Source organism: Sus scrofa, chromosome 6 (assembly GCF_000003025.6).
Source record: "Sus scrofa isolate TJ Tabasco breed Duroc chromosome 6, Sscrofa11.1, whole genome shotgun sequence".
Taxonomy (NCBI): Eukaryota; Metazoa; Chordata; class Mammalia; order Artiodactyla; family Suidae; genus Sus; species Sus scrofa.
The window spans coordinates 116,026,996-116,050,436 of NC_010448.4; the positions used below are offsets into that span (position 1 = coordinate 116,026,996).

Below are 23,441 nucleotides of genomic sequence, written 5' to 3' on the forward strand. Positions count from 1 at the left end.
AAGTGTTGATGGACACCTTGGTTGCTTCCATCTTTTAGCTATTGTGAATAATGCTGCTATGAACATGGGGGTGCATATATATTTTTGAGTTAGTGTTTTTTTTTTTTTTTTTCCCAGATCTTTGCCCAGGAGTAGAATTGCTGGGTCATATGGCCATTCTATTTTTAGCTTTTGGAGAAACTTCCATATTATTTCCCATACGAAATTCTGGCAGTGGGACTTTAGACTTTTGACTTAAGCCTCAGGTGTTTTCTCACTGTTAAATGCAACTCATGTGAAAGGGGCAACACTTGAAGCAGCCGTGTACAGCATCCTGTGAGTGAGTTATAGTCGCTTCCCTGAGTGCCAGATTTGAGGTGAGGGAGTGGAGGAAAGGAGGAAAAAGCGGGGATAGAAATGAAAGTCAAGGTGCTAGGAGCCGGAAGAGGTTAACAAGGGGAAAATAATCCTGAATAGCAACTTGCTTAACTCCTAGGTTTGTAGAAGACCTGCCTTATCCTTCACAGCCTGGGGATTTTGATAACAGCAGCCTGGTGCAGTTTTTCTGCATCTGTGATGCAAAGTGAATTAAGGCACAGGGTAAATAAGGATCTTATCCCTCCCCCCTTTTTTTGGTCTTTTTTAGGGCTGCACCTGCAGCATATGGAGGTTCCTGGGCTAGGGGTCAAATTGGAGCTGTAGCTTCTGGCCTGCATCACAGCCACAGCAATACCATATCCGAGCTACATCTTTGGCCTACACCACAGCTCACAGCAACACCAGATCCTTAACCCACTGAGCGAGGCCAGGGATTGAACCTATGTCCTTATGGATACTAGTCAGATTTGTTTCCGTTGAGCCATGACGGGATCTCCTAGGATGCTATCTTTTTTGAAAGCTATATTTTTTACAAAACTTTCATATTTATTTCCTAATTTGTGTCTCCATACAATTCAACACAAGATAGAAAATATCCCCATTAGATTTTGCTAAAAGGTCTAGACAAGCAAACTTTTTTTTTCTTAAATCTTGTTGGAGTATAGTTGATTTGCAATGTTGTATTAGCTTCAGGTTTATAGCGAAGTGAATCAGTCATACATATACATATATCCATTCTTTTTTCCTATATAGGTTATTACAGAACGTTGAGTAGACCTCCCTGTGCTATGCAGTAGGTCCTTGTTAGGTATCTATTTTATACATAGTGGTGGGTAGGTTTAATCCCATTCTCCCAGTTTATCCTTCCCCTCCAAGGTTTCTCCTTTTACACTCAGTTCATAAACAGTCATGCGATGGTTAGAATCATCATGTCTTATTTTAAGGAAGTGTTAGGTCTGAAATAGTGATCTGGATATGATATTTACAATACAGAAAATTTGGAAACAGTTTAAATATTTGCCAACAGGGGGTTATATCTGTGATAGTCATATAAGGTGGCCATTAAAATGGCAAAAACAATGTTTAATGATGAATCAATATTTTAAGATATATTATTTAGTGAAAAATAGTTCATAACATATTATACATATTATACAGCCTGTGACGTTATTTTTTATGTGTGTGTGTATATGTGTGTGTGTGTGTGTGTGTGTGTGTGTGTGTATATATACACACACACACATATGTATTCATGAGAAGAAAGCATGGTAGGGGTAGTTGATTATTCCTGGGTAAGATTTTATAATTTCCTTTGTTTTTTTACATTTTCTAACTTATTTATAATAAAGGTGCATTATTTGTGTGGTATTGTAAAAGGCTAAATTCTGAGTGCCTCTTATAGATTCATAGATTTTAGGTCCTATATGAATCCTGTCTTTTTGACTTTTACCTAGATAGAGGTGTTCTGAATAATTGCCTTTAAATATCTGTACAATGGACATGTAAGAAGGTAGGAAGGAAATAAACATTTGATAAATGCTCATTTTACAGTAGTGTCCACTTATCTGAGGGCATATGTTTCAAGATCCCCAGTGGACGCCTAAAACTGTGGAGCGTACCAAACCCTATATGACTTAAGTTTTTTTCCTGTACTACATACCTAAGATAAAGTTTAATTTATAGATTAGGCACAGTAAGAGGTTTACAATAGTCACTAATAATAAATTAGAACAATTATAACAAAAAACTGTAATAAAAATTATGTGAATGTGGTTTCTCTCTCTCTCAGAATACTTTGTTGTACTGTACTCACCCTTCTTATGATGATGTGAGATGACGAAATGCCTACATCATGAGATGAAGTGAATGACGTAGGCACCGTGATGCAGCATTGGCTGCTCCTGACCTTCTGATGATTCGTTAGAAGGAGGATCTCCTGTTTCCAGTGATGCCATGGCAACGTTGATGATTGGGTGTTAGGAGCAGACAATGGATGTCCAAGTTTGGGGATCCCTGGTGGGAAGAAGCAGGATGGCACAAGATTCTGTTGAGCTACTCAGAACAGCATGAAGCTTAATAATTATGCACTGTTTATTTCTGGAGCTTTGTATTTAATATTTTTGACCTCAGTAGACCTTGTGTAACTGAAACCATAGAAAGTGAAACCACAGGTAGTGGGACTGCTGTGCTTGGAACTTTACCTCCACTTTCTCTGCTTATCCTCACAACATCCCTGCAGAGTTGATTTTAATTCCTCACTTAACTGATGTGATGACACCACCAAAGCTCCAAAAGTGAATTAAATTGGCAGATGTTATATATCAAAAGTAAGTGGTGAGGATGGAGGTGGGGTGGAACTTGGGTCTGGCTCCAAAGTCCACACCCCATCTACTCTGCCATACTATCTCCCACCCCCTGCAGCCAGCATCCTTCCTTTCACCAGTACTTGATCCTACTTGTGACTATCTCTCTATAGGCACCTGACACGGCCCCTTGCTCTCTGAGCATCTTATCCTGCAAGTCTTTATTGCTTTCATGCCTCTACTTTCTTTGAGCTCCATGACACAGCCCCTTGCTCTCTGAGCATCTTTTCCTGCAAGTCTTTATTGCTTTCATGCTTCTACTTTCTTTGAGCTCCATGTCTGTCTAACTTATCAGCATCACTCAGCTTGAGAGCAATGATTTCTCATTCCTATTTTTGACCCTGAACTTAACTTGCAAATCTTATGAATCCCTCCCCAGGAAACACACTTTGCAGAAAGAGAGAGATGTACATGTAGATTGAGACACAATTCTTTGCATACTGTTTCAACATAGTCACGGTCCCTCTCATCTCAAGGTCTTCAGATTTAAAAACTCTGCTGTAATAAAAAAAATAAAAAAGAAAACTCTGTTGTGAGGCTTTAAATACAAATTATAGCTTCTGAGATGAGGCATGTGATGGTGATTTTTCATTGTGGTTGCCTGTGGACCGATGTATATGTTCTCTGAGGTAAGGAAATGCCCTTCTTGCCATTTGGTAACATGCCTCTAATGGCTCCAGAGCAATAAATATAGGGCAAAATAAGAAATCTGAAGAAAACCAAATACTTCCATGTGCTACTTAAATTAGTTCTATGTACTAAGTTTTGTCAAAGTAAACCACTAAACATTCATGAAGGGACTAACTCATGATGTTGCATGGCCTGTTTCCATGAATTGTTCAATGGTGATAATTTTTACGTTCATGTCTGTTGTATTTCTTCAGAAATGAATGCCAGAGGAGTTATCCTGGAGGCATTTGAACGCTATCGCCTGAAAACATGCATTGACTTCAAGCCTTGGTCTGGAGAAGCCAACTATATATCGGTGTTCAAGGGCAGTGGGTAAATGGAAAAGCTGGTCTGATGAGAACTGTTGTGGCTGAGGCATGACATCACAGCCATTGCCCTAGACACTCCCCTTGGGGGGGGGGAGTTCAGGTCTTCCATTGCCATTTGCTGGATCTAGTTTCTCTGGCCATAAAATCATATTTTCATACCTGCAACCAGACTGCCAACATTAAAACAAGGAAGGTGGGGTTGCATGCCATCCAGCCCACAACACTGTGAACTCCTGCCTGTTTATAGTTTATATACCCCTTATTTCCGCCTTCAAGTAAAATGCATTTGCACACATGCCCACATGTACATTTAACTTTATTTTAACGTAAGAACCTTTACCACTTCGGTAAAGAAGAGGATGGTTATCTGACTCAGACAGCAATTTTGAGGGGTTACTTTGCCTATCCCTTGCTCTGGTCATTGGCATACGAAGGACCATCTGAAAAATTTTGAAATTTCCAGAAAAAATCAGGGCTAGGCTGCCTGGAGGATGGCTTACTCCTGTGTAATATTTGGTGTCAGCCGAAGTTCTCCAAAGATCATCTTGTCTGGAAGAATTTTATATCCCACCAGGGTTATTTAAGAACTAGATGGGGTCCCAATGGAAGGGAAGGATGTTGGTGTGTAACTAAGTGGAGTAGGCAATAGGGATTTTATCCTGAGACCTCAACCTGCATTAGTATATAACCTTCTCCCTCTTCTGCGGTACACTCTCCTGTAAGCTGCTGGTCTTCAGTGGGAAATCAGCACGTTGGGAAGCAAAATCTCTCCATTGGACATAACTGTGACAGAACAGCAACCGTTCAACATGAATTTCTCCATGCACTGGGATTCTTTCATGAGCAGTCGCGATCTGACCGAGATGACTATGTCAGCATAATATGGGACAGAATTACTCCAGGTACATTTCTTTATTTTTTTCTTTTTATGGCCGCCCTTGTATCATATGGAGGTTCCCAGGCTAGGGGTCCAATCAGAGCTACAGGGGCCAGCCTACTCCACAGCCACAGCAACGCCAGATCTGAGTCACATCTACCACCTACACCACAGCTTATGGCAACACTGGATCTTTAACCCACTGATCGAGGCCAGGGATTGAACCCAGATCCTCATGGGTCCTTAACCTGCTGAACCACACTGGGAACTCCTCCAGGTACATTTCTTACATTGTTTTTAAGTTAAATACTGAAATTTCTAAACATGTGACCTCTTCTGACATCTGTGCCATCTATTAATAAAAAAACTCAATGTTTTTTTTTTTTTTTTGTCTTTTGTCCATTTTTAGGGCTGCACTCACGGCATGTGGAGGTTCCCAGGCTAGGGGTCTAATTGGAGCTGTTGCTACTGGCCTATGCCAGAGCCATAGCAATGCCAGATCTGAGCCACGTCTGTGACCTACACCATAGCTCATGACAACGCTGCATCCTTAACCTACTGAGTGAGGCCAGGGATCGAACCTGCAACCTCATGACTCCTAGTTGGATTCATTTCCACTGCACCATGACGGGAACTCAGAACAACTCAATGTTTTGATGTCATATCACTTAACTTTGATTCAATAGGAGTTGAAGTGCCTGAAGTTTGTGGGGGCATAGTATGCCAGAACCGCAGTTGGAACTGGGTATGATCTTAGAAACTACTGTTTCTCAAAGATTATTTTATGAGGTGCCATGCCACAATTTGTTCAAAGGTGCTGTGTGGAAAGGAATCTGGTCAAACTTATTTGGGAAATCCCAGGTTAAAAGAAATTAAACCTAGAGTTATTTACACTGCTGTCCTGTTTGGAGTCTTTGCTAGACTAACATGACTTGAAAATCTCTAAGAAGAGCATTTCCCAAGGTGACTAGATCATGGTCTTTTTTTGCCTTTGTAGAATATTTCCATTTATTGTTCCTTGGAGCCCATATTGGGAAACACTGCAGTAGTTAAACAGCCAGAATTTTTTGCCTTTGTGATCATGGTCAGAAAGTTTTAATAACCATGTCCAACTAGAACTCACGCTTTCCATAGTGACGCTTAGTTTCCCCATCTGTCCTGCCTCTTTCGGGTATGGCAAGGGGAATGACATTGCTATCACGTGAGGCCTGGGAGGGCTGCTCTATGCCCAGGGTCCCTGACCTCTCCATCCTGACCTCACATTACCTGCCTCTGTGCCTGTTCCCACCCAGGGTCTGGGGTCAGGCAGAGTGGTGAACTCTGAGATTTCTAGAACAAGAGAAGTGTTGAGCTTTAACCCATGGCCTCGCTCTTTAGCCTTCCCAACGTCTTATTTTTGTTAGAAACTTCTGCCTAGATTTGATAACACAGCTATGTGCTTTGGCCGTCAGATCCACCTTATTGTGTCCCACGAAATCATTCAAGTTGCAATCTGTTGCCCATTATGTTAAGCGGTCAGGAACCTTCTCTAAATGTATTCCAGTAACACTGGCAGTGTCAATCCTTTTGAATTACTCTACATTTTCATTTCCAGTTCCCATCCCACCACACCTCCCAAAGTCCTCTACCTGCTGAGGGTGCCCCTATGTCCCACCACTGCCTACCAGGGACACTGACTCTTTCAATACTTGTTGGTTTTTCGTTTGTTCTGGGGCTTTTTTTGGCCATGGTGTGCAGTGGCTTGATGGGGGATCTGTTTCAAGACCAGGGATTGAACTTGGGCCACATTGCGAGAAGTGCCAAATCCTAACCACTAGACCACCAGGGAACTCCCACAACAATACTTTTTGTTTTGTTTTGTTTGGCTACACCCGAGGCATGCAGAAGTTCCTGGGCTGGGGTCAAACACGAGCCGCAGAAGTGACAACACCAAATTCTTAACTGCTAGGCCACCAGGGAACTCCAGCAACACTTTTTAGAATCCTTCCTTCCATTAGCAATTGCTAAAACCTTAGACCAAATGCTAAAGTCCAACTTTGCCCTGTAATAGCATGACAGCTTGTGTCACAAGTCTAAGCTTAAATATTATAAGATAGGAATGCATGAAATACTCTTGAAGTGACATACTTCAGTTATAGCCAAGGTTGTCTATGTTTGTTTATTTATTTATTTGTTTTTGTCTTTTTAGGGTCGCACCTGAGGCATATGGAAGTTCTCAGGCTAGGGTTCAAATTGGAGCCATGTCTGCAACCTACACCACAACTCATGGCAATGCCAGATCCTTAACCCACTGAGCAAGGTCAGGGATTGAACCCAAGTCCTCATGGACACTCGTTGGGTTTGTTGCCACTGAGCCACGATGGGAATTCCTGTTCATGTTTATTGTAGTCTTTATTTCTAAGTTAACTGTCTTTGGAAGAAGAGAAACTGCATTTTGTGACCATCAAGTCATTAAAATTTTTTTTCTGTCATTTAGGCAAAGAGAACAATTTTAAAGCCTATACTGACGAAGAAACGGATTCCCTGAATGTTCCCTATGATTACAACTCAGTAATGCACTACAGTAAAACTGCATTCCAGATTGGATCAGAACCAACAATTGTGACAAGAATCTCAGACTTCATGGATGTGATCGGCCAGCGATTGGATTTCAGTGACCATGATCTCTTAAAGTTGAATCGACTCTATAACTGCTGTATGTGACCAGTCCTTTGAAATGACTTCTGTTTCTCTCTGCTTATGCAGAAAAACATTCTATTCTGTGCCATTTTGCCAAGCATTGCTGGGTTTTCTGAAGTTATACTTAGATAATTGTTTAATAAGTATAGTTTGATAGTTGAAGTTTGATATTCAGGAAAAAAAAAAAAAAAAAGCGGAACAGTAACCAGATCCCAATCTACAACATGGAAGCAGCATTTTCCTTTCATGAGTTCTTGCCTTTATTTATTAATTTATTTATATTTTTTTGCTTTTATTTTTTTTTAGGGCTGCATCTGTGGCATATGGAAGTTCCTAGGCTAGGGGTCGAATTGGAGCTGCAGCTGCCAGCCTATGCCACAGCCAGAGCAACTTGGGATCTGAGCCACATCTGCGACCCATACCACAGCTCATGGCAACACTGGATCATTAATCCACTGAGCAAGGCCAGGGATCGAACCTGTATCCTCATGGATCCTAGTTGTGTTCGTTTCCCATCTAGGATTTCTTGCCTTTAGGTATAAAAACAAGTTGAGTCCTGCAGCAACGTGCCCCACTCAGGTTTTTGAAGCTGCTAGCAATTCAAGTATGGACCAACTTGATATTCAAAACTCTTTTCAGCCCAAATGAGGGGTAGAGTCAGAGTATAAATGGGAGTATAATCTGGGTTGTAGTTTATGAATCTGAATAATTAGAGGAGTGTAGACTCAGGTTTCTATAGTTAGTTAAGTTGATAAACAGACTTGGGGCAGGTGGCTTATTCAGACCTACAGAGTCAATCAGTGTCTTGGTTGATATTGAGAAGTCTTTAGGAGTTCCCATCGTGGCTCAGCAGAAATCATGAGGATGCAGGTTCGATCCCTGGCCTTGCTCACTGGGTTAAGGATCCAGTGCTGCCATGAGCTGTGGTGTAGGTTGCAGACATGGCTCAGATCCTGCGTTGGAGTGGCTGTGGTGTAGGCTGGCAGCTATAGCTCTGATCAGATCACTAGCTTGGGATCCTCCATATACCACAGGTGCAGCTCTAAAAAGACAAAAAAAAAAAAAAAAAAAAAAAGTCTTCGGGCTATCGTCACCCAGAATCAGGGACATGTCCCCTTTAATGTCATCCTGGAATTCCTAGTCCTCCTGGATAAGCTCAGTTTTTATTACTCTGATTATCAGGTGATATATGAGTGTCAACCATTGTCTTTTTGCTTCGGTAGCCTCTTCCTTGAGCTTTATGGACTCGTGCGATTTTGAACTGGAAAACGTGTGTGGTATGATTCAAAGTTCAGAAGATAGTGCTGACTGGCAGCGGGTCTCCCAGGTTCCCGAGGGGCCAGAGAGCGATCACTCCAACATGGGCCAGTGCAAAGGTAACAGGAGTGAGACGCTTCAGTGATTCCAGCCTTTTCCCCTGCTGTGAAATACTGGGATTTTAGTTCTCCTTTTTATCAGAATTATTAGTGCTTGTCCACTAGTGCTACGCAGGAATTGGTTCTGTGTGTTATATAAGGACAGGGTTAATGTCTTTGCTCTTATTGTTCTGGTTTGTTTCTCTCCCCATGAGTCAGAGCTGGGCTTCTACCTCGGCCTGTGCCCCTAACAGGACTGTCCCCTCCCTGAAGGACTCTTATCTCTGGAGCAATAAGGTTGTTTTCTTGAAGCTTGCAGAATCCAAGAACCCTTCCGGCGAACAGAACCAGGCTGTGACTTAATAAGTTTCAGAATTTCAGCTGGTTGTGATTACATGTTCCTGTTACCAAAACCCTTAAATTGAAGGTAGAAAGTATAGTTTATTTAATTTCACTCAGATGAGTATCCTTTCCCATTGAAATTTTGGTTTGAATTAAATAGTCATTTATTTGGTGACCGGTACTAAATTTTTATTTATTTGCTCATGCCTGGCAGCAAATATGTAAAGCCAGACTTGAGAACTCAGGGTGGCTGCTTGACAGTTCAGAGGGTTGGGACAGGGCTTGAGATTCTTTTTTGAGGAAAAGCAAGGAGGTGCCTTTCCTTTTTCTTTTTTGGGTGGTGGAGGGGACAGGACACATGCTGTTTAAAGGTGCCAACTTGCAACAAGTAGTAAATAAGCCCTAGCGATCTATTGCACGGCATAGCGAATATAAGCAACACTATTTTATAATCATTGGACTTGCTGCGAGACTAGACTTAATTATTCCCACTGTCAAAAAGAAATGATAGCTGTGTAAGGGGGTGGAAGTTCTAATCATTGCTGGGATGGCCATCAGATGCCAACATAGAAATGGGTCAAATGAACATGCTTCAATTCACACAATGGTACATGTCAAAAATATTTCAATAAAAATATGCTTTTTTAAAGTGTAGATTTAAATGGTTGATACTGGCCCTACAAAGGCCAGAAGAGAGGAGAGGAAGGAGGGAGGGCAGAAGGAGAGAGAGAGAGAGGGAGGCCAGACCAAGCAGGTGACATTTTTTCCTTTTTGAAAACTAACATCTGTAGTAAGAAAAAAGCTTACTGTAGTAAAGTGTTGCTTTTTTCATAAACTGCCTACTCTAAGAACTGCATTTAAATGCTGAAAACGGCACCCTGCATAGACGGGGAAGTAAGTGGACACGGAGTGCCTGCAAGACACGCTCTCCTAGATCCGGTGTCTATTTTCTCTCAGTTCTCCTTTTGTCCTCTTCACAGGTTCTGGCTTCTTCATGCATTTCAGCAGCAGCTCTGTAAATGTCGGGGACACAGCAGTGCTGGAAAGTAGAAAACTCTACCCCAAACGAGGTTTTCAGTGCCTGCAGTTCTTTTTATATAACAGTGGACATGAAAATGACCAGCTGGACATCTATATCCGGGAGTATTCTGGAGACAATGTGAACGGTATTCTAATCCTTGTGGAAGAAATAAAAGGTACAGTATCAGCATTCTTATTGTCGGGTTCAGAGCGAGGCAGTCTTAATACTTAATGCAATAAAGGATAACAGGGGCTATGGACGTAACTGCTTTCAAACCTAGAGCTTGATCCTCTTTGTTTTATGCTGTGGTTAGGAAACCAAAGTGAGAGTCCTTTCTGTGCTGTAGAAACTGTGGATCAGTGTCTGGCAGTGAGGAGGTCACTTCTTTGCAAGTAATGCAAATACAATGGAAACTAGCTTAGGCAAAATGGGAAGAGTTACTGGCTCAATGTAACTCAGTCCTGGAATGGAAAAGAGAGGAGTTGGCTTCAGGCTGGTTGGGACCTGTCCCTGAACTTTGTTGGGGACCTCTTCTGTTATCTCAGATGGGCTTGGTCCAGAGAACCCAAGCTTTGGCTCTTTCACTTCCCAGCTTACATTTTCCCAAATGTGGCAGCTGACTCTAATTTCTAGCCTAAAAAAATAAATCTCAGTGAAGGATTCTACTTGCTATGATGGGTTGAGGGCAACTTCTGGAGCAATTTTTGAGTGGAGGGAGGGCAGCTTCCTTCCAGTCACATGCTGGGGTTGGGGATCGTGTTGCCCACCTATTAAAGCAGATGGTTTAGCAGTTTCCCTGAGGAAGGGAGGGGCTGGGCGCTGGCGACTGTATTACTGTCTGCTCCACGTATTGACCTCTTGGTTTGAATGAATCGACTAAAACCTATTATAAAATCAATCCACATTATGCCATGTGTTATGGCATTGCCCCCCTGCTTAACAGTGAGAAGCCATCTGAATCATAGTTGATATTTTTCTTCATGAATACATACTAGCTGAGATTCTTAATCTCATTATATATATATATATATACAGACACACCACACATTATACATATACATTATACGTATCTAATGCATATATGCGATTATGCATTTAATTGTTTATATACACATATATGATCATATATATATAATCCTTTGCATTAGCAGTCTGTAGGTATTATTATTTTTTAATGTCTCCATTATATATATATATTTAATGATTTTTATTTTTTCCATTATAGTTGATTTACAGTATTCTGTCAATTTCTACTGTACAGCAAAGTGACCCAGTCATACATATATATACATAGTCTTTCTCTCACATTATCTTCCATTATGTTCCATCATAAGTGACTAGATTTAATTCCCTGTGCTATACAGCAGGATGTAATTGCTTATCCATTCCAAAGACAATAGTTTACATCTATTAACCCCGCCTCCCAGTCCATCCCACTCCTCCCTTTGGCAACCACAAGTCTGTTCTCCAAGTCCATGAGTTTCTTTTCTGTGAAAAGGTTCATTTGTGCCATATATTAGATTCCAGATATAAGTGATATCATATGGTATTTGTCTTTCTCTTTCTGACTTATTTCACTTAGTATGAGAGTCTCTAGTTCCATTCATGTTGCTATGAATGGCATTATTTCATTCTTTTTTATGGCTGAGTAGTATTCCATTGTGTATATATACCACATCTTCTTAATCCATTAAGACATTTAGGTAGTTTCCATGTCTTGGCTGTCATGAATAGTGCTGCAGTGAACATACGGGTGCATATATCTTTTTCAAGGAAAGTTTTGTCCAGATATATGCTCAAGAGTGGGATTGCTGGGTTGTATGGTAGTTCTATATTCAGTTTTCTGAGGTACTTCCATACTGTTTTCCATAGTGGTTGTACCAATTTACATTCCCACCAACAGTGTAGGAGGGTACCCTTTTTTCCACACCCTCTCCAGCATTTGTTATTTGTTGACTTGTTAATGATGGCCTGTAGGTATTATTATTGATACACAATAGCACAAATGGTGCTTGCTTAGGAGTTCAGGGTTTTTTTGTTTGTTTGTTTTGTTTTTGCCAAGCTTGTGGCGTGTGGATGTTCTTGGGCCAGGGATCAAACCTGCACCACAGCAGCAACCAGAGCCACAGCAGCAACTATGTTGGATCCTTAATCCTTAATCCTGGGAGGAACTCCCGGAGCTCAGAATTTAAACTGAAGGTACTGATAAAAATGCAGTGGAGGAGTTCCCATTGTGGCTCAGTGGAAACGAATCTGACTAGAATCCATGAGGACTCAGGTTCGGTCCCTGGCCTTGCTCAATGGGTTAAGGATCCAGCGTTGCCCTGAGCTGGGGTCTCAGTCCCAGATGCAGCTCAGATCTGGTGTTACTGTGGCTGTGGTGTAGGCCGGCAGCTGCTGCTCTGATTCGACCCCTAGCCTAGAAGCTTCCATATGCCTCAGGCATGGCCATAAAAAGAAAAAAAAAAAAAACAAAAAAAAAACCCAAAAGAACAACAACCACAAAAAACCCATAGTGGAAACTCTCATGAAAGGTTTTTGTTCACTCTGGAGTCCTTCCGTGAACAATAGAATTTTTCTCTAATTTGGATCTTTCTAACTTATTTTCAAGCAATTATGTTTCTTATTAAAGTGCCAGTATATTTTCAGTCATTTTGTTAACTACCAGTTTGTCATGAATTCCTGAATTCCTCAGGGCTTCTGAAAATTTTAAATTGTTCTGCCCTTTTTTTGTTTTTATTTGTTTGTTTGTTTGTTTAGCTTTTTAGGGCTGCAATTGTGGCATATGGAGGTTTCCAGGCTAGGAGTGGAATCAGAGCTACAGCTGCCGGCCTACACCATGGCCACAGCAACACAGGATCTCAGCAGCATCTGTGACCTCACCACAGCTCACATGACAAAGCCAGATCCTTAATCCACTGAGCACGGCCAGGGATTGAACTCACAACCTCATGGTTCCTGGTTGAATTCGTTTCCGCTGTGCCACATTGGGAACTTCCTGCCCTGTTCTGTTTCTTATTTGGGTATGTCGTATAAGAAAAAGAGACAAGAAGTTCCCATTATGGCTCAGCAGTAATGAACCCAACTAGTATCCATGAGGATGAGGGTTCAGTCTGTGGCCTCGCTCAGTGAGTTAAGGATCTGGCATTCCCATGAGCTGTGGTGTAGGTTGCAGATGCAGCTCGAATAGGGTATGGCTGTGGCTGTGCTGGCAGCTGTACCTCCAATTCGACCCCTAGCCTGGGACTTCCATATTCCATCGGTGTGGCCCTAAAAAGCCAATAAAAGAAAAGAAAAGAAGACAAGATGGTTTATCGTGTGCTGCTGGCTAGGGGTAGGGGATAATTGTGGAGGGAGATGTGCAGTTTGGGTAGACAGGAGGTGGTACCAAAAATCAGACAAATATTTGTAATGTTGAGTCACTGGTAAATGATGGAAGGAGTCAGTTGTAGGATGTGCGCTTTCTAGGGCTTCGTGAATTTCTGCTTCACGTTGCCAAAGAGTTGATTGAAAATGTTGCAGGTGGAAGGAAGGATTCCAATGAAAGCATAAATAGTTGAAAAGAGGCTTTGGATGAAGAGCACAGGACTCCGGGGTGCAAGGATCAATCTTGGGCTTGCTTTTCTGTTGAACTGAAGGGGAGGTCAGTTGTAAGTTGGTCCTGGAGTCCTCATGCGTTAGCTGCTGTGGTTAGCTCACCTGTTGGAGAAGGTGACCTACCTGAGAAACAGCTAGATAAGCATTCAGATGTTCCAGAAAGCACCCCACCCCTCAGAAATACCTTAAAGTAAATGGGCCTGGGCTGGAGGAGTAAGAAAACCTTACCTCACACCTGGAGGACGCAGTAGGTCCAGAAAGATCATTTGTCCATGAAAGTCGGAACTCTAATGTCCATTTGCATATGATTCATAGTCCTCTGTCTTCTTTGCAATAATAATAATGTCTCTTTTGCAGATATACCCCTTGGGAGCTGGCAGCTTTACCACGTTACATTGAAGGTGACCAACAAATTTAGAGTAGTGTTTAGAGGGGTCAGAGGTGCTGGTGACTCACTGGGTGGCCTGTCTATCGATGACATCAATCTTTCAGAAACACAGTGCCCTCATCATACCTGGCACATAAGGAATTTCACACAGTACCTTAGCGACCCCAATGGAGCTCTGTTTAGCCCTCCATTTTATTCGTCTAAAGGTTATGCCTTTCAGATTTACATGACCCTAACCAATTTGACTAAGATAGGAATTTATTTCCACTTGATCTCTGGAGCCAATGATGATCAGTTACAGTGGCCGTGTCCTTGGCAACAAGCCACGATGACAATCTTGGATCAGAATCCTGACATTCGACAGCGTATGTCCAACGGGCGGAGTATAACCACAGACCCCTCTTTGACCTCGGGTTCGTGACTCATCTTCTTTATTGTTCATGCATGATCCTTGCTCTAGGAAGGACGCAGTGATTTGGGAATGAGAGACCCACAGAGTCAGGTACCTTGGGAATTTTGTTCCCCAAACCTTGGAAGCAGAAGATATTTAGGGGAAGGGCTTTGGCCACTGTGGGCAGAGTCTCCCAGGCAGGAGACTGTCAGGAATGTCGACAAGGATGCCAACAAATTGGGAAGACACTGACTGTATTTTTTGGGAATGGATCATGATACCTGAATTCCCAGGATTGTGCAGGAAGTGTTGGTTTTCGAGTCAGACACGCCTGGGTTCAAATCCTAGGTCTGTTTCTCAGTAGCCATGGAACCTTGAGCAAACCATCTCTTGAAACCCCAGTGTCCTCAACAATAAAACTAGGGTGGTAATAATAACCCACAGGTTTCTTCTAAGTATGTCTACCAATCAGGTGTGGAGGCTTGCGGAAGGGCCTGGGGTGGAGAGGCTCTCAGATGTGGAGTTCTCCTAGTCCACGCTGTCCTGGTCTTGCCACTGGAACGGTCAAAACCTGTTCAGCTTTGGTAGTGGGTGGTGGTTTTAGATCAGAAAGGAGATGTGGAGTAGGTGCTCCGTGGTGTTGGGAGGGGTATGTGGATGAATTGTAACTTGTTAAAGGGTCCTGACAGACTTGCCAATAGTGACTTTGTTCCCCATCTTGCCAGTCTCAAAAAGAAGCAGCGCCCCGAAAGCAGAAAGCAGCACTCATTTCTAATTGTAATAATCCTTTGCCCTCTGGGAACCTAATAACGGAAAAAAAAAAAAAAAGAATTTTGGCAAGGTGGTTATTATTGCCAAATCTGAATTTCGTATATGAAAAGAATGGGCTTGAGTGACACTGGGGGAAAAAAAAAATGCCTCATCTGATTTAAAAAAAAAAAAACAACAAAAAAAACAATGTTCACAAAGAGGCATGGGGATTTGACGTTCAGAATTTCTTTACATTTTTTCAAAACATTTCTCTCTGAGTGACATTGAAAGTGGCTCAAGGTCTCTCCCCAGAAGCAGTGCTTCTCATTGTCTTCTGCTCCTGAAGGACTTTGTCAGGTCAACAGTTCAGTTCATGAGGTGGGTTGTTCTAGGCTAATATTAAAAATTCTCTCAGGGACATATTGCTTTAACTCCATTAAAGGGGCTGTCTATGACTCAGAAGGCCACTAAGGAATGTCTCTAATGGGCAGAGAAGGTTCTACACTGGTTGATCTGTAGAGTTGTGACACTCCACCTAGGAATCCTTTGGTACCTCTGCAATCACATTCCAAAATGTGGCCTTCCCTGGCAGGCAGCCTCAATTCCTTTAGGACAGTATAAATGAACAAGCTCCAGATTTGCCAGGGACCAGATCACAGCATCATTTAATTATTTTGAGCTCTGCCCTAATTGTGTTTCACGTTACCTGTGATTCCCTACCACCAGAAGCTATGATGATGTTAAACATAATCCATGAATATAACTTGCTTTTTCAGATGACGGAACCTATTTTTGGGACAGGCCTTCCAAAGTGGGAACAGAAGCTTTTTTCCCAAATGGAACTCAATTTAAAAGAAGTAGAGGCTATGGATCCAGTTCCTTTATAACCTATGAGAGGCTGAAGAGCAGGGATTTTATCAAAGGAAATGATGTTTACATCCTACTGACAGTGGAAGGTATGTCAATAAAAATAGTTTCATCTAAGCTATTTTTTTGTGGTCATTATTTACTTATTTATTTATTATTTATTTATTTATTTTTAGGGCTGTACCAGCAGCATATGGAGGTTCCCAGGCTTGGGGTTGAATCAGAGCTATAGCTGCCGGCCTAGACCACAGCCACAGCAACATGGGATCCAAGCTGTGTCTTTGACCTACACCACAGCTCGTGGCAATGCCAGATCCTTAACCTGCTGAGTGAGGCCAGGGATTGAACCCGCATCCTCATGGATCCTAGTTGGGCTCGTTAACTGCTGAGCCACAAAGGGAACTCCCTGGATTCCATTTTTAGGTAAATTAGAGATGTGGGAGGAAATGGACATGAGTGGGATACACACACACACACATATATAATTTTTTTTTTACTATGAATCACTAACATTATGAAAATAATTTAAATGGAAACAGGGACAGTTCCAGGATAAAGAATTTAATTACCACTACATGGAGCAATAGTGGAAAGCTTTAGTCCAGAGGAATTCTTTAGAAATAAGCTAAAGGATCTCCTTGGTTGCCTAGTGGTTAAGGCTCCAGCTTTGTCACTGCTGTGGTGCCAGTTCTATCCCTGGCTGGGGGACTTCTGCATGCTTCAGGCATGGCCAAGAAAAAAAAGGAAAAAAGAAATAAGCTAATGTATAGACATCACACCCTAAAATTTAACTCCACAGCTGCAGAGGTAAGAATATTACACCAGCACATAAAATTAAAGCAGAAATTGCCTATATTTATGTCTCTTTTGAATAGGTATACATACATAGACACGTATGTGTGCATACGCATGTATATATCTTGTTGGTAATAGCATTAATTTATTGTCTTAAAAAATGTCTTAGCTATGGCAACCAATAAACACGTTTTCTAGGAATACTGGTTTCCATGTTTTATGTGATAGGATTTTAACTCATTTATTATTAAAAACCCATATGCACCTAATCAAATCTGAATCTTTTTTTTCCTCTTTTTTGGCTGCCCCGAGGCATATGGAGTTCCTGGGCTAGGGATCAGATCTGAGCCACAGTTGTGACCTGAGCTGAAGCTGCAGCAACACCAGATTCTTAACCCTTTGTACCAGGCCAGGGATCAAACCTGTGTCCTGGTGCTCCCAAGACGCTGCTGATCTCATTGTGCCACAGGGGGAACTCCTAAATCTTTTTTTTTTTTTTTTTTTTGTCATGACAAGTGGTGAATAAAACACATAAATTTTTTATTTCAGTGTCAAAGAGAGTAAATCTAGATGATAATTGTTGGGCAAACTCATTCAGAAATAACTTTTGTCGAGGGAGAAAAAATTTTATGTGGCAGAGACAAAGTTACATATTTGTCAAGTTTTTGACCCTCTTTGGACCATAAGTTGCAGAAAACACCACAAAGAACAGAACCCTGGTTATCGGGGTACCTGGTGTCTTGTGCCAAATATTCACCAACCTGCTCTGCTGAGTGGAGCCTGTGACCTTGGGCAAGCCCCTCAGCTGCCTTGTGTTGCTGAGCTTCGGGTTCCTTATTGGCCCCTGGGTTTTGGTAACACAGGTGTGGACCCCTTTGGCTCAGGCAAGCCCACTCCCAGGCAACCATGTGTTCAGCTATAGCTCCACCAACTGTCCCAGTGTCCTTTTGTGTCTAGACTTCAACCTATTTATTATTTCACTGCCTGTGAATGTTATTGGATGATGCTTTAAGAGCACCTGGATTTTTCACAAACCTGAGACCTGAGCCTTTATTTTGAAACTTTTTTTTTTTTGCTTTTTAGGGCTGCACCTGTGGCATATGGAGATTCCCAGGCTAGGAGTCGAATTGAAGCTACAGTTGCCAGCCTGTGCCACAGCCACAGCAACATCAGATCTGAGCTTCGTTTGCACCCTACACCACAGCTCTCATGGCAATGCTAGATCCTTAACCCACTGAGCAAGGCCAGGGATCGAACCTGAAACTTCATGGTTCCTAGGCAGATTTCTTTCCAGTGTGCCACAATGGGAACTCCTATTTTGAAACTTAAAGATCAAATGCTTGCTAAAGCCCAAACTTATTGGCCTCCTTGCTCTCCTCCCTCCCTCCTTAGACATATCCCACCTTAATTCTACACAAGACGAACCAGTCCCAACCTCAAGTGTCAGTGACCTTTGCGCATTCTTCAGGTGTGAGAATGATGGCATCTGCCTTGTCCGAAATGGCAACGCCGAGTGCAGGTAAGGATGCAGCCCAGCCATTCTTCTCTTAGATATTTTTTTTCCTTCCCATGATGTAGGATTCAACCCTGATATTTCATATGAATGAAATCAGTTGCTCCTCATCTCAAAACCCTTCATAGAACATTTTTTTCTTCTCCATTTGGGACTTTGGGTAGCCATCAGAACAATGACGTTATTTATGCAAAGATAGCTTGTTATATTAATTGCCAGAAACAACCCTCATGAGTTACCTATCTTGTTAATGCCTCACGGTGGTCTGGTGGGATTAATGTGACTGTCTCCATTTTCTAGACGGAGAGACCTAAACTCTAAGGAGACCATGGCCATGGTCATGGTCAAAGCTGTGGAGGGATGGAACACTGAGACAAAAATTTTCTCCACTACTGTCCTTTCCCAGCTTGGAGCTGCTATTTTAAGTCCCAGACTAGGCATAATTCTCTTGTTCCTTTTCTTTGGCCCTGCCTGAGCTCCTGGGCTCGTCTAACCCACCCCTCCAGTCCCGTGTAGGTGACAGATGGTTCCATCTGTCAATGACCTGTGGTGACCCACACCTTCAGTGATGACGATTTTCAGATTTAAATATCAGCTCATAACCTTGAGTCATGTTCTGGATGTGTAGGTGTCCCTCAGGGGAAGACTGGTGGTACATGGGGAAAAGGTGTGAAAAGAGAGGCTCCAGGAGAGACACCATTGTCATCGCCACTTCTTCCACTGCTGCCGTGTTCGCCCTGATGCTGGTCATCACCCTTGTCAGTGTCTACTGTACCCGGAAGAAGTATCGTAAAGAGCCAGGTTCACATACAGCAAATACGACTCTGGAAAATGTAAGTTGACTTTGATATGTGGTTACTCAAAACCTATTGGTGAAGTGTGGCCTGGTGGCCTAGCGGGTTAGATCCAGTGTTGTCACTGCTGTGGCACAGGTTCCATCCCTGGCCCAGGAACTTCCACATGCCACAGGTTTGGCCAGAAAACCCACAAACGAAACAAAACAACCTGTTGGTGAAATTCACATGAAGAAAAATCAGAACAGTTTTATATCCTTAAAAAAAAAAATTTCTTTACTCCCTATGCTGGAGGCAATGGCTTTGAGATGCTAAGTTCCTAGAACCATCAGTGTAAGTCAGTGGCTCTTAAATTGGGGTCTACAGTGGCTTTGGGGAAGTTTTATTATCCTCTTTGAACTGTACCCAGAATTGTGTACAGTACCCAGAATTGTGAACAATTTTTTTTTGTATTTTTAGAGCCACACCTGTGGCATATGGAAGTTCCCAGGGTTGAATTGGAACCACAGCTGCTGGCCACGCCACAGCCACACCAGATCTGAACCACATCTGCAACCTACATGACAGCTCATGGCAATGCCAGATCCTCGACTCACTGAGCAAGGCCAGGGATCAAAACCTGCCTCCTCATGGATACTTGTTGGGTTCTTAACCTGCTGAGCCACAGTGGGAACTCCCGAGACAGATATTTGTATGCAGGATGTGTACTGGGCCGTGCTCTTGGGAACCTCTATGATGGAGGGAGGGAAGCTGGACCAGGCAGAAGGTGATGCTGGACTGTGATGAAGTTGCAGTGGAGGCCTCAGCAGCCCCTACAGGGAGCTCTGGAACTGGGGTAGCCCCTTAGAGGGTCCTGAATTGAGGCAAGGGGGCCAGGCCATTTTCACCCCACATCAGCATTGGATTGGGACTGTCTCCCAAAGGGAGCATAAAATTAAGCAAGATAGCATCGTTTTTGAGAAGGGCATGTCCTGCATGAAAGTCTTCATTTTGAAGAGCAGGGCTAAGCCCAGAACCCCAGCACCCACTGCACCCACTGCTTACCCCAGTTGTAGAGAGCTCTTTCATATGCAGATTCCTATTTTCACTCACAAAAGAGCATTAAAAAATGTATAAAATCTGAACATCACTTAAAAGTGAAACTTAAAAAGTTCTTTCCATTCTGTTTCATTCCACATAGAGTCTCTGAAAATTACTAGCAAAACTAAAGACAAAACATGCCCATTTGGGAGTTTCCCTTGTGGCTCTGTGGGTTAAGGACATGACGCTATCTCTGTGAGGATGTGGGTTCGATCCCTGGCTTTGCTCAGTGGGTTAAAGATCTGGTGTTGCCACAAGGTGTAGGTTGAAGATGTGGCTTGGATCTGGTGTTGCCTTGGCTGTGGTGTAGGCCTCAGCTGCAGCTCGTATTCAATCCTGGCCTTGGAATTTTCATATGCCACAGGTGCAACCATTTAAAAAAAAAAAAGAAAAAGAAAAGAAAAAGAAAAAGAAAAAAGAAAACAAAAAAACCATGCCCAGGAGTTCCCCTCGTGGCACAGTGGAAATGAATCCGACCAGGAGCCATGAGGTTGCGGGTTTGATCCCTGGCCTCACTCAGTGCATTAAGCATCTGGTGTTGCCGTGAGTTGCAGTGTAGGTTGCAGACACACCTCGGATCCGCATTGCTATGGCTGTGGCGTAGGCTGGCAGCTACAACTCCAACTTGACCCCTAGCCTGGGAACCTCCATGTGCCGTGGGTGTGGCCCTAAAAAGACAAAAGACAAAAAAACAAAACAAAACCATGCCCAGTTAGAGTATCTCTGAAACTAAAAAGACTGCAGTTAGCTTAAGCAAGAAAATGTTTTCTTAAGGAAAATGATTATTCCAAATATAACTATATTATAAAAGTTATGATTTTTTTCAAGTGGACCCAGTAGGTCACCTTGATGGAAGCCGTGCCCATAGGCATGGGCCCCTGGGCCAATGAGTGTGTACTTAAGGGCTGGAGTAGGGATGATGGGGGAGTGGTTAGGAGGAGAGGACCAGTTAGCTGGTGGATGGGACTGTCAGAATATTCCTCTGAAAAGTGTAAGATGTAAATACTGTTATAAAGACTGATTTATCAAGCTAAAATTGGAATTGAAGACAATGATAAAACAAAGAGACGAGAAAGAAGGAAGTTAATTCAATAAAGGAGAGAACTAATTAGATTATCAGGGACATGGTAGGGCCATTAAGTGGAAAGACCACTCCCCCGACCTCTCACCCCACCCCCACCAATAATATTACAACAGAACTCTTCTGCCCACAGGTCATTTAAATGCATTCTCTAGAGCAAGGAATCAACTGAATTTTTCCTTAGTCTAGGCATTTCTACAGTTAAGTCACTGACAGCAGAACTTCCAGATCCAGTTTAGGTCTTAAATGAGAAGGACCTTCTTTCTGGGGCTGAAATGTGTGCTCACTCTAATGTTTTAGCACATGAAAAGCGTGAGCTGGAGAGGCCAGCGTATCTTCCTGGGGACCAAGGCTGGGGCTGCCAGCCAGCTGGGAGGGATGCCAGGAGACTGCTGATGGCACTTCATTTAAAAATCACACTCTTTCATTGTGATTCATTTCAATGACAGTTTTTAGAAACTAGAAATTAAGTCATCGCTTTTCTTTCCCCTTTTAGCAATATGCACTGTGAAGAGGAACTCAGCAATGTGGCTGGCAAATGAGAGCTGCTTCATCATGGTTTCACCTACAATGCATTACAACTGCGTCATTCTTCTATAAATGGATCTTCTCCGTAAATAGCTGGGTATACCATAAATCATTATTTCGATAAAAATCGAATTGGTGAAATGTCACTTGTGTTTTTGTTTTTAATGGAGGGGAAGTAGGAAAATTAAAAATAAAAATTCATAATGGAGAGGAAGCGATTCAGGTTCCTCTGGAGGCGCAATATTAAGATGGAAAGCATCTCCAAATTACCGCGCTGTCTCTTTGGGGGCCAAGTGTAGTGGTCTCACAGGTGATCATCTGAAAGTCCACTGGGGAGATCCCGTTGTGGCTCAGCAGGTTACGAACCTGACTAGCATCCACAAGGACGTAGGTTCAATCCCTGGCCTCTCTCAGAAAGTTAAGGATCTGGCATTGCCATGAGCTGCCGTGTAGGTCACAGATACGGCTCAAATCCCGCTTTGCTGTGGCTATGGCATAGGCTGGCAGCTGCAGCTCCAATTCGACCCCTAGCCTGGGAACTGCTGTACGCCACAGGTGAGGCCCCAAAAAAGCAAATAAATAAAATATATTAATTAATTTAAAAACCCCCAGTGGGGATGATCATCCATGCAGACTCTCAGCACCTCCCTGCGTCTGGTCCTGATGTAGGGAAGGCAGAGGACCACTCCTTTACCCCCTGGAGACGTGTGCCTCTCCTTCTTAAACTGCCCACTCTTTCGCAAGTCCATGGCGTTCATGAATGTCTAACTACCATCCACAAGAAAACTTTACACTCCTAGAACTGTTCTTAAAGGTTGGGGCTTCAGGAGCCTTTATACACCTCGAAATTTAAAAAAGGCTCCAAAGAGCTTTTGCTTATGAACATTGCATTTATCAGTTCTTACCATATTAGAACTTCAAACCAAGAAAATTTTAAAATTATGTCTTTATTAATCATTTAGCATGTTGACATATATACTTTTTATGAAAAATATTTTCCAAAATAAAAGAAAATTTAGCAAAAAGAGGACGGTTGTTTTATTCTTGTTGCAAATCTCTAATGTCTGGCTTCATAGAAAAAGCTGAATTCATTACTGAACAAAGTCTGTGTGCCCAACACACAGCGAAGCCAAACTGATACATGGGAGTCTGGAGTGGAGAAAAGCGTTATTACAGGGCCATTCAAGGAGAAGGGGTGGCTCGTGTTCCAAAAACCTCCAAACTCCCCAAAGGTTTGGGGGAAGGTTTTTAGAGGCAAAATTTGGGGTGGGGTGAGGGCTGCAGGGTGTGTAACTTTCTTCTAATTGGTTGGTGGTGAGGTTGGTGGTGAGGATTGGTTGGTGCTCCAGGAATTTTGTTCTCAGCCTGAAGTTGCCATCTTCCCCCTGTGTGGGGCCCTAGTTCTGCATCCCCTCCCTTCTCTGATTAGCAATTGTTTGAACCTGCCCTTTGGAGCGCAGGGATGGTCAAGGAGGCTGAATGAAGCCTGTTTCCTACAAACAAGAAACAGAGGACACAGAAAAGCTTTGTACCTGGGAGCCCCTCAGGGTTCTGCTTGCTTGTAGCCATAAAGAGAGTGCCCCCGTGGTCTGAGATGGAGGAGGCCAGAGCTGATGGCCCCGTGCCCTGCAAAAGATCTGGAGTTGCAGTGAAAATGATAGGGTA

At 42.7% G+C, this 23,441-nt stretch overlaps 1 protein-coding gene across 2 annotated transcripts in view; it reads left to right on the forward strand.

Annotated features, from left to right (window-relative positions):
• MEP1B (meprin A subunit beta) overlaps positions 1-22,801 on the forward strand; it is a 34,776-nt gene extending 11,975 nt beyond the window's left edge. Inside the window, exons 6-16 of one of the 2 annotated variants that reach the window (XM_021096216.1) lie at positions 2,147-2,684; positions 3,605-3,722; positions 4,442-4,620; positions 7,072-7,290; positions 8,498-8,650; positions 9,952-10,167; positions 13,947-14,390; positions 15,895-16,074; positions 18,173-18,299; positions 18,922-19,126; positions 21,745-21,922. In XM_021096216.1, the coding sequence (XP_020951875.1) occupies positions 2,669-2,684; positions 3,605-3,722; positions 4,442-4,620; positions 7,072-7,290; positions 8,498-8,650; positions 9,952-10,167; positions 13,947-14,390; positions 15,895-16,074; positions 18,173-18,299; positions 18,922-19,126; positions 21,745-21,759 (1,872 nt within the window). In that variant the 5' untranslated portion in view covers positions 2,147-2,668 and the 3' untranslated portion in view covers positions 21,760-21,922. Of the gene's footprint in view, positions 1-2,146; positions 2,685-3,604; positions 3,723-4,441; positions 4,621-7,071; positions 7,291-8,497; positions 8,651-9,951; positions 10,168-13,946; positions 14,391-15,894; positions 16,075-18,172; positions 18,300-18,921; positions 19,127-21,744 lie in introns of both variants that reach the window. The other variant, XM_003127883.5, reaches the window with a different exon arrangement.